Source organism: Tachysurus vachellii, chromosome 13 (assembly GCF_030014155.1).
Source record: "Tachysurus vachellii isolate PV-2020 chromosome 13, HZAU_Pvac_v1, whole genome shotgun sequence".
Classification (NCBI taxonomy): Eukaryota; Metazoa; Chordata; class Actinopteri; order Siluriformes; family Bagridae; genus Tachysurus; species Tachysurus vachellii.
The window spans coordinates 25,108,969-25,118,968 of NC_083472.1; the positions used below are offsets into that span (position 1 = coordinate 25,108,969).

A 10,000-nucleotide genomic window follows, 5' to 3' on the forward strand; every position below is an offset into this window, starting at 1 on the left:
GGATGGATCAGTGCTCAGGAACCCTGGTAACAGTCAGCTCCCACACACAAGTCCACGTTACACACTAGAGGGCGCTACAACATTTGAACAACAGATTCTCAGCAATCCTTGCTGTTGTTACATTAAAAAACTTTCTTAAAAGACTTTAAAATATTATCTTTAATTATATCCAACAATAATTTGCTGATGATATCGTAGCAGATTTGACAAGCTTGCAAGTGGCCGATTAGAAAAATGGCTAAGAAATTTTCACACCAGTTTGAGTTTCTGCTGCTCAAAACCCAGTAGCACCACCAACAGGCCACATTTTGAGCTTTATTTCTACTTGTATCTTCTGAGCTGTAAGATTGAATTGAATTTGTTAATGTAATTGATTTCTATAAAGACTTTTTTTATGAGATTTATAAATGTTTGAGATAAATCTGTTACCTTTGAAGTACCTTAGCATCCAATCATTTTTAAAACCAGTAACAAAATGGTGATCATTTTATCCAGAAGCATCAGGTGCTTCTTGATGTTTGTTTTTAACAATAACTGTAATTCCTGTTTGCATGCTACAGATGTTCAGGAGTCCCCAGGTGAAGGTGTCCGCTGGTCTATCCTGAGTCTGCAAGAGATTGTATTAAAGGACAGTGGCGTTTACCGCTGCAAGGCAAAGAACCTTGCTGGAAGTGCAGAAGCCTCCATCACACTATCTTTGGCTGAGATGGACCTAACGACTCCATCTCGTCCCTTCATCAGGACTTTTTCTGCTGTTCCAGAGGCCATGATTTCCTTTTTTACCACCACCACCACCACCACCACCACCAGTACCAGCACATCCAAACCATCTCTGACTACACTACAAGCTATAGCTAGCCAGTTGAATTTAGACCCAGGTGGAGGCATCCAGAGATCTCCACCAGCTATAAATACATCCAAGATGGAGCAAAGCAAAAATGGCAGCAAGGATAAAACTCGAAAAAAAGGTAGTTCATTCATCAGAGACGTTGAGGTGGTTGAGGAAACAGGAGACAGTGCAGTTGTTGTGTGGATGAGTGAGGGCTTTCCCGGTGAACTGCCCCTGTCAGTGGTGTACTTTCCATATGATGCAGAGGAGATAAAAGAGACTGTGGACACTGAGGTTGGAAATGGTAAGCTCCTTCTCGAGAACCTGTTTCCCAACCAGATGTACACGGTCTGCTTGGTTCCCAAAAGCGGGAAAGAGCAATGTGTGAACTTTAGCACTCTGGATACCTTTACGGATGTTGGACCAAACAGGTGGCTGCTGACTGTCAGTGGAATTGCTTGTGTTTTTGTTCTTCCTCTCATTGTTCTCCTTCTTTACAAGACCTTGTCACTATACTGGAAAAAGAGCAGCAGCGGTAAAAGTGAACTGGACGATGATCTTTCCAAAGAGACTTACGTGAAATTTGAGTCTCTGGCAATGCAGCAGCGGACGCTGAATGGGCAGGCGAGCGATCTCTGGACACGACGGCCGACCCAGGAGTCAGAGAGGATGCTCCTTTGCTCACGTTCAAGTATAGACTCACAAATGACCTACAAAAGTGACCATTCACGATTCGAGTACCTTTGCTAGCTCTGTGTGAGCAGTACACATGCTTTAGCACTAGGGGTTTGGGGTCTGCTGTTTCTTGTGCGCGTGTAGTCGTTAACCTCCAGACGATTTCTATAGACTATCATGTAGAATGTGTAAGATGTGTAGAAGTGCACCGATCCAGAGAACCTTTAAAGAACTGTTTTTTCTAAGAACCCATGAAGGTTCTTTTTAAAAAAACCTTTATTTTCTTCAGCATTTAATTAATTGCAAAAAAAAAATATATATAATATATATTTGTTGTATAGTGTAATGTAAATGTTTTATAATTTCTGTAGTGAGACAAGACATGAAAAAAAATAATAAAAATAAATAAATATTTATCATTATACAGTAATAGAAATATTTAACATTTTGTAATTTTAGTAAAAAAAAGTTCTAAATATTTTTTCTTAATATTATATCATAATATATTATTTTGATTTTTTTTTTTTTTTTTTTTAAAAACACATTATCATGGATTGAATGCAAACTTTTCTCAAATTCTTGTATAATTCGTCAGGACCAAGTCATAATGTGATGTACAAATCTTGTCTGGTTTATGTGGGAACACAGGGACGCTATTGTGTGTGTGTGTGTGTGTGTGTGTGTGTGTGTGTGTGTGTGCATGCCATCGTATTTGTCCCATAGGAGGATCAGCGATGTTGATGTGGATCACAATAACGCAGACAACTGGGTGAACAACAACAATAAAAAACAGTCCAGGTCTGAAAAAGTTCTCTTGTCCTGTGACCTGAGATTCTGCAGTTTGCTTTACTTTAATAATTAGACCAGTTAATGCAGGGGGCAAGGATTAGGAATATTTTTACTTTTAAATGTATTATTTCATTCACACACACACACACACACACACACACACACAGACACACACACACACACACACTGACAGTTTGTGCATACAGAAAGCAGGTTCAGAAATTATGGAAGAAAAAGAGCATGAGCTAGATTTCAAAACACAGAGCGCAGACGAACCTCAGCATGTGTCACATTCACCACGGGGATGTCAGGAATTTCATACTTTGCTTCCAAAACAGCTCGAGGACAGACTGAAGCGAGCAAGAGGCCGAGCGAGTGGAGAGAAGAGAGAGAGCACATGGTGTTTTGAGGAGTGTGAAGAGGTTTTGTCCTGAATGCTGTGGTATTTCCACACTATTCTCTGCAGTTCAGGGATGTAAACAATAAATTCTCTGGTAGGTCACTATAGACTTGTCTTGTGTCCCCTTTCCTTTTCACACTCTCCTGACCCTTGTGTGGAGACATGTGTGGAGGTTCCCAGGGGACGAGGGGACGAGCGCTCTCAGAAGCGCGTAAACACCGAAGCAGGATTATGTTTTTGGGGAGATTTGTGGTCATTTTACAGCTGATTTTGTGGGTGCAGAACAGCCGTGCAGACACAACATGCTGGACATCAGGAAACTGGAGCTGTTTGGGTGAGTAAAATATACACCTGAGTCTTCTGATTCATCATTCAGAATAAAATGAACAAGATTTTGGTCAAACGTCAGCTAACAGACATCCGACCGGTCCGGTTCCTCTTAAGGGTTCTCCCTGATGTCGTCTCAGGGAGTTTTCCTCACTGAAGTCGCTTCTGGGATCTAAATCAGCATTTGCTGTGTGATAACATCTGCAGAAATAAAACTGAACAGAATTCAATTAGAATGCACACTGAATGAAAGTCAGATGCTAGCAGTAAGAGCTGACAATTATTTATTAGACTTTTCATGATATAAATTTGTTATTCTTCAAGAATAACTGCTGAATACACAATTTTAATAACGTTTGTAGACCAAATTTTGGGAACAGATTTTTAAAGTACTTCAAGATTCGTGAAATCTGTTGCTAGGCAACTGGGAAACGCTCATTTTTGACAATAGCGATAGCATCTTAAGATTGTTAAACCTTTTACACAATTATGTGAAGGCACAGTGACAATGAAAAGCGCACCATCGATTTCAAAAGATGTCGGAAGATTATTAAAACGTACGTCGATAAAATGACTAATTACAGTTAGCTTCATGCTGCTTCCATGCTGGGGAACAACAAGTCATATGTAAACATTATGAGAAGTGTGTACATTTAAATAAAGATCATGAACTCACACGATAAAATCCAAACGTGTGAAACGAGGAACAAATCATTAATTTAATGATTTCAGTAGTGAAGAACTAAATCCTTGCTAAGTCAGACACTGAAACATGAAGATTTACATACAGTTATATACAGCAGGTGTGACTGGAGACAGATGTGTATGACGTGTACCATCAGACGTCAGGAGTGTGCGAGCTGGGACGTGTAGTCCGTGGCAGCCATGTTTGTAGTATGAACTGTGTTCTTGGAAACTTGATGCTGGTGTGTAATAATGTAAACTATAAGAGTAAACTGTTCGTGTGTGTATTTTATACACAGAGGTCTTATTACAATTTAACGAGCACATAACGTTTTGTAAGAAGAATGATATATAAACATTTACCTCGGACGACGCTGAAGTACGTACGCTCAGTTCAGCCCAGAAAAAGTTCGTTATCAAACGGGTTGCTCAGGAAACGCCATCTGTTCTTCCTCAGCAATCAGCGCTGGTTGTGAACTTCAGCACATTGCAGCGAGATGCAGTGTGTCACTTAACAACTACAATAATTCAGTGTGAATGCTTTTTCAGGAGTGTCACAAAACCTCCATCACCAAAGTAACCAGCGAAGTTATTTACCACAAAGCCTTTTGTTTACTGACGGCTCTTTTGTCCCTCAACATAAAGCTCCTCCTAAATTTTTTGGTGAAGTCCAAGACTTTAGGAGGAGATTCAGGAGGAAGCTTTTAGACCTGATGATGAGGAGACTACAAGCCTGTGGGACATGTAGTAGGAGTTTGTGATGAATTTAGGGTGGAGCCTGTATTTTTATTGTACTGTACAGTACTTTATTTATAGAGATTTAATACTATTACACAATAGACATGCTTTATAAGACAATAATTATAAATAAATGTTTTATTGGATTGAAGAAATTATTGGAAGAAACTGACAGCATTATTAACTGAAGTAACTGAATGTACAGATCCTGAGCCGTTTCTGCTCGTCGGCCTCAGAAACTCTATTGTCCGGCTCGATCTGGACGGCGTTGGTCATAAACGCTTTGTCCCCGGTGTGGGGAAGGACATCTTGATGGACTTCCACTACAGAGAAGGAAGAGCATATTGGGTGGACACACACACAGGCGTCCTGAGTCAGGTCGACTTAAACGGGACACACACTCGGGTGATTTTACATTTTTATAATAATATCAAAGAACTACGTCATTTCATTAGGAATCTGTGTGAATATTATAGAAAAAGATGAATGTTTACGCTTCTCTGCTTATAAACCTAGAATTAACGACGTATCCTTTAACTCCTGAGATGAACCGATCTTTGTTTGGATCATAAAATGTCCAATTTATGGTAAAATAAATAAAAGTACCAAGATTTGTTTTATTCATTTGAAATAAATGAATGAATGCAGGCGCAGAAGCTTTTGTGTAATGTGTAGCTTTAATAATTCTTTTGGTATTTATTTATCTTTCTTGGGTTCTTGAGAGAATTTCTCACATCTTTCTAGAAACTTCTGTCACTTGGGAAAGGAATCTCAGGCCTGGCTGTGGACTGGAGAGGAAACTCGGTGTACTGGAGCAACGGGAAAACCGGGATGATCCGGAGAGCGGATACAGATGGACACAACATCAGAACCGTCCTGAGAGACCTGACTCGGCCCAGCAGCCTGGTTATTGATCCAAACACAGGGTAAAAACTCCAAATCCAGTCCTTTATTTATTTTACATGACTGAACGCTGTTGATTCGTTTACTGAAACAGCAACTCAGATGGTAGAGCAGGTAAAAATGTGTCACACCCGGGATGGAAGGAGACAGACCCGTATGCAGGATAGCTTCAAATGAAGGGGGTTTAATAAATAAAGAAGACAGACAAAAATGACGATAAATGAAACAATACAACTGACGACATTTAACAGAGACTAGACATGACGAGGGCTACACGCAACTAATGATCCGCCCTGCATTCAGCAACGCGGCTAACTTAAATACAATTAAGACAATGATGACAATGAGGAGCAGGTGTGGTGACAGGGAGGAGCAGACGAAGGTGGGGCAGACACGTGACAACAACAACAGCACATGGCCAAAAGTCCAGGCTGAATCATGACAAAATGTTTATTTAATTTCTTTAGTAGTTCATTTTGTAATGGATGTGTTGTTAATGTTCTTAGAATAACAGCACATTCAAACTTACATGTTCTTATTTAACAACTTTGGAAGGAGTCTCCAGTGTCTTTAACTTTAACAGAGGACGTTAAGCTTTTGTGGTTTCAGAGTAACATGACAAACTGGTGAGGAAAAAACTGATATAATGGATATTTATAGCTGCTATAATTCCAATGAGCACAGGAACATACGTTTAATGTAAAAAATAAATGGATAACATTTTATGTCATGATTAAAAGGGTAAAAAAAAATATTTGTTGATTAACTTTTGTAGTAAAAGAGGAGAGGAAGACTTGATAAACAGGTGATAAAGTCCACTCTATCCGTCCACTCGATCCCTCTATCAACGCTGTCACTGATTATTTTACTAAAACCGCACAACACACAGTGGTTTGGTCCTTTCATATCTCACAACTTGTGTAGAAAAGTGTAAAGCACACACTCACACGTGTTCGAACAAATAGCTGGTCAAACAGTAAGAGCCAAAAGGGTGAGAGCAAATACCACAAAGTTTGTTTAAATCTTAAAAACACGAATCCTAGAAGGCAGAAGACAAAAAAAGGAAACCTGAGAAAGGGTCTGATGCTGATCAGAGACATGACGTTAATCGCAGTGTTAAAAACACTGAAGACTCGTCATGGCGGTCGAGGAAACATGAGATAAACAAACAAAGGTTGTCTAGCTTTCTGTGATTGGTTTCTGAGTGTCACATGATGTTCTTTTGGTCTCGTGAATGTTTTGATACTAATAAGATATTTTACAATATACTTAAACATTTTATTACATTATTTTTATTTTACTGAAATACAAAATGCAAACATTAGCTGTGGTTTAGCACGAGTTAGCATGTTAATCAAAATCTGAGAGAAAAAGGTTTTAATAAATGCACTGATCCTGTAGCGTCTGCATTCGCACACTATGCACTAGCGTCTGCATTCGCACACTATGCACTAGCGTCTGCATTCGCACACTATGCACTAGCGTCTGCATTCGCACACTACACAACACCTTTTCTCTTTCTATGACAAAAACTAGACATTATTTTCACAGATAGTTTGTTGTACTGAGACTAAAAAAAGTCATCGAGAAGTTAAACAGACAAAAGACACCTCGCTGCAACGTGTGTACTAATTGTTTAATTTAGATGGACAGATGGACAGATGGACAGATGTAAGATGACTGAACCACTTGCTAAGCATACGGCTAAGAACCCTGTTAGCATGCTAACATGATATTGATAGCTTCAGACAGTCAGATTTTTCCAAACGTCTGTCACGTAGGTGTAAAATCTGTCCGTCAGTCACACACACACACACACACACACACGCAAAGGAACACACACACATGCACACACACGCAAGGGCACACACACACACACACGCAAAGACACACACACACACACCTATATATATATGTGTGTGTGTGTGCATGTGTGTGTAATGAATTAAATAATGATGAAATTAAAAACTATTAATAATTAAATACTGCTGTAAATGAAATAATAGATTATGTTTAAGGTTTTACATTCTTTTAAAATTTCTCATATTTATTTATTTATTTATTTATTTATCCTCATATGAATTTGACAGTACCATGTGTTGTAATCCATATTTCTCACAGAAAACTGTGTGAATGATGGAGAGTTTTAGGACTTTTACGACTAAATTTCCTGTCATTATTATTAATTAGTAAATATTTGTGATTTATATAGATATGTGTTTTGGTTGTCGTCCGGCGTGACATCCAGTATTCAGCGCTCAGATCTGACCGGTGGTCTGATCACCACGGTGCTGGAAACCTCAGACAGATTGTTGTGTTTGGTCTGTGATGCGGTGAAGAAGAAGCTGTTCTGGATTCTTCAGCACAGATCGAATGAACTCGGCTCTCTCGGCTCCTGTGATTATAACGGCAACTCCGTTAACGTTGTCAACCAGAGATTAAGGTGAGACTCGAGTGCTGCATCTAATCATTTAATCAGATCACATATTCAGGTCAAACTGTCTGAGTCTCAGTCTCAAGATCTGCTCACGCTCTTATCGCAATAAAACTTATTTAAATTATTCAGTGCATAATTTTAGTTATTCAGGTATAGTGTCTGAGAGAGATGTTTATAACATTTATATTTATATATGAATCTTTATATTATTATATGATATTTATTATATATCATATATTTAATAAGATAAAGGGTCATTTTAATCAAATAAAACCAATTATTACATTTAGAATCTCATTTTAATTAAATAAATAAATAACTTAAACATGAATCAGTGTCATTTTAGCAATTCTAAAACATTTCATAGCAGCATTTACATCACCAAATGTTCGAGTCATCTTGTCAGTATTACTTTATATGATCTCTTTTAAATGATTTAACAGATATGTGCTAGCTGGCTAAATTATAAGCCATTTGCTAATTTGGTGTCCGTCTTGTCCGGTTGACTAAAATCATTCTTACATTTTTACCTACCTGAGTTCACTTGGACGCATCCTCAGACTTATTGACGTGTGTTCTCATCATTCTCGTGTTAAATTCCAGCAGAACAAACACTCCGAAGATGTCACTTTTTTCGGATTACGTCTACCTGACGGACTCTGCATCACAAAGTGTAATGAAAGTAAACAGGAACATGAGAGAACCTCCTGAGAAAGTGAACTCCATAAAGATGCCAGACGTTCCTGTTGATGTTAAAGTGATCCATCCGACGAATCAGCCGGAAAGTCGTGCTGCATTCACTAAGGGTGAGGAACAAAACGTCCCACTTTCATTTTCACATCATCGCCTGGATCAGCTTTAACAGACATCTGGAAGGGTTTTCATCACTTACTCTGTGTCCACTGGGTCACGTTTCACTTCAGAGCGTCTCCACTGTTCAGAGCTGTAATGAATTAAAATTAACTTCAAACAGGAGTCTCAAACGTAACAGAAGACACTATTTTTGATATAATTAAAAAATATTATATATATAATATAATATAATATAATATAATATAATATAATATAATATAATATAATATAAACAATATTCTATAAAATGAAACTGCTTTAACAGAAAAACTCACAAACATTTACACACTGCCACACACACACACACACACACACACACACATACAGACACACACACACAATTTACACACTGCACTACTTGGTAGATGATTGTATATAACAAAGCGTTTCTAAAAGTCTGATTTGTATTAAAAAGTCATGTGCTGTGTGTGTGTGTGTGTGTGTGTGTGTGCGTGTGCGTGTAGAGTGTGAGACAGATAAGTGTGTGAATGTATGTTCCAGCTCTAATGGTCACTGTAAGTGCAAACTCGGCTTCAAGCTCAGCAAACACGGCAACTACTGTGAAGGTAGAATATAAAAAGTCTATAAAAAAATTTATTCCACAATTCATTATTATTATTACAAATTATATTATTTGGGGCCCAATAATAATAATAATAATAATAATAATAATAATAATAATAATAATAATAATAATAATAATAATAATAAATGTTTAATTGTATTTTTAGTTATTTTAGTAAACAGACTGTATGCATTATTTAATTTTGTGTTCACTCCTTTATTTTTATCCTTTTATTACTGATTTATTAAGATTTAATTTTTAGATCATTATTATAGTTATATATTTTAGTTATATATTTACATTATTATAGTTATATATTTTAGTTATATATTTACATTATTATAGTTATATTTGTGTGATGTGTTTCAGATGTAAACGAGTGTGCTCTGTGGAATCACGGCTGCTCTCTGGGGTGTGAGAACGTTCCAGGTTCTTATTTCTGCACTTGTCCTGAAGGATACGTTCTTCTGCCTGACCACAAAACCTGCAGAGGTGAGAATGATATAACACACACACACACACACACACACACACACACACACACACACACGCACACATGCACACAAACACACACACACAATACACAAAGGTTTTTAAATTGTTGTGGTCTCCTATATCATATTATATACTGTGTGTGTTTGTGTGTGTGTGTGTCTTAGAAATGAAGCCATGTGTGGAGAATGATACACTGTGTGAACATGCCTGCACACACACACTAGAGGGCGACATGTGTGTGTGTCCAGTTGGATCCTCTCTAGAGCCTGATGGACGTTCCTGCACAGGTGCGTGTGCGTGTGTTTG

At 37.9% G+C, this 10,000-nt stretch overlaps 2 protein-coding genes across 2 annotated transcripts in view; both read left to right on the plus strand.

Moving 5' to 3' along the window:
* lrit3a (info leucine-rich repeat, immunoglobulin-like and transmembrane domains 3a) overlaps nucleotides 1–1,802 on the plus strand; it is a 4,586-nt gene extending 2,784 nt beyond the window's left edge. The window contains exons 3-4 of the mRNA XM_060885443.1: nucleotides 1–26; nucleotides 561–1,802. The exon at nucleotides 1–26 is cut by the window's left edge and continues 280 nt beyond it. Of these exons, the coding sequence (XP_060741426.1) occupies nucleotides 1–26; nucleotides 561–1,579 (1,045 nt within the window). The 3' untranslated portion in view covers nucleotides 1,580–1,802. The remainder of the gene's footprint in view (nucleotides 27–560) is intronic.
* A 1,053-nt stretch (nucleotides 1,803–2,855) lies between these two features.
* Nucleotides 2,856–10,000, plus strand: part of egf (epidermal growth factor) — a 17,801-nt gene continuing 10,656 nt past the window's right edge. The window contains exons 1-8 of the mRNA XM_060884705.1: nucleotides 2,856–3,027; nucleotides 4,648–4,847; nucleotides 5,187–5,368; nucleotides 7,558–7,788; nucleotides 8,389–8,588; nucleotides 9,099–9,200; nucleotides 9,569–9,691; nucleotides 9,859–9,981. Of these exons, the coding sequence (XP_060740688.1) occupies nucleotides 2,856–3,027; nucleotides 4,648–4,847; nucleotides 5,187–5,368; nucleotides 7,558–7,788; nucleotides 8,389–8,588; nucleotides 9,099–9,200; nucleotides 9,569–9,691; nucleotides 9,859–9,981 (1,333 nt within the window). The remainder of the gene's footprint in view (nucleotides 3,028–4,647; nucleotides 4,848–5,186; nucleotides 5,369–7,557; nucleotides 7,789–8,388; nucleotides 8,589–9,098; nucleotides 9,201–9,568; nucleotides 9,692–9,858; nucleotides 9,982–10,000) is intronic.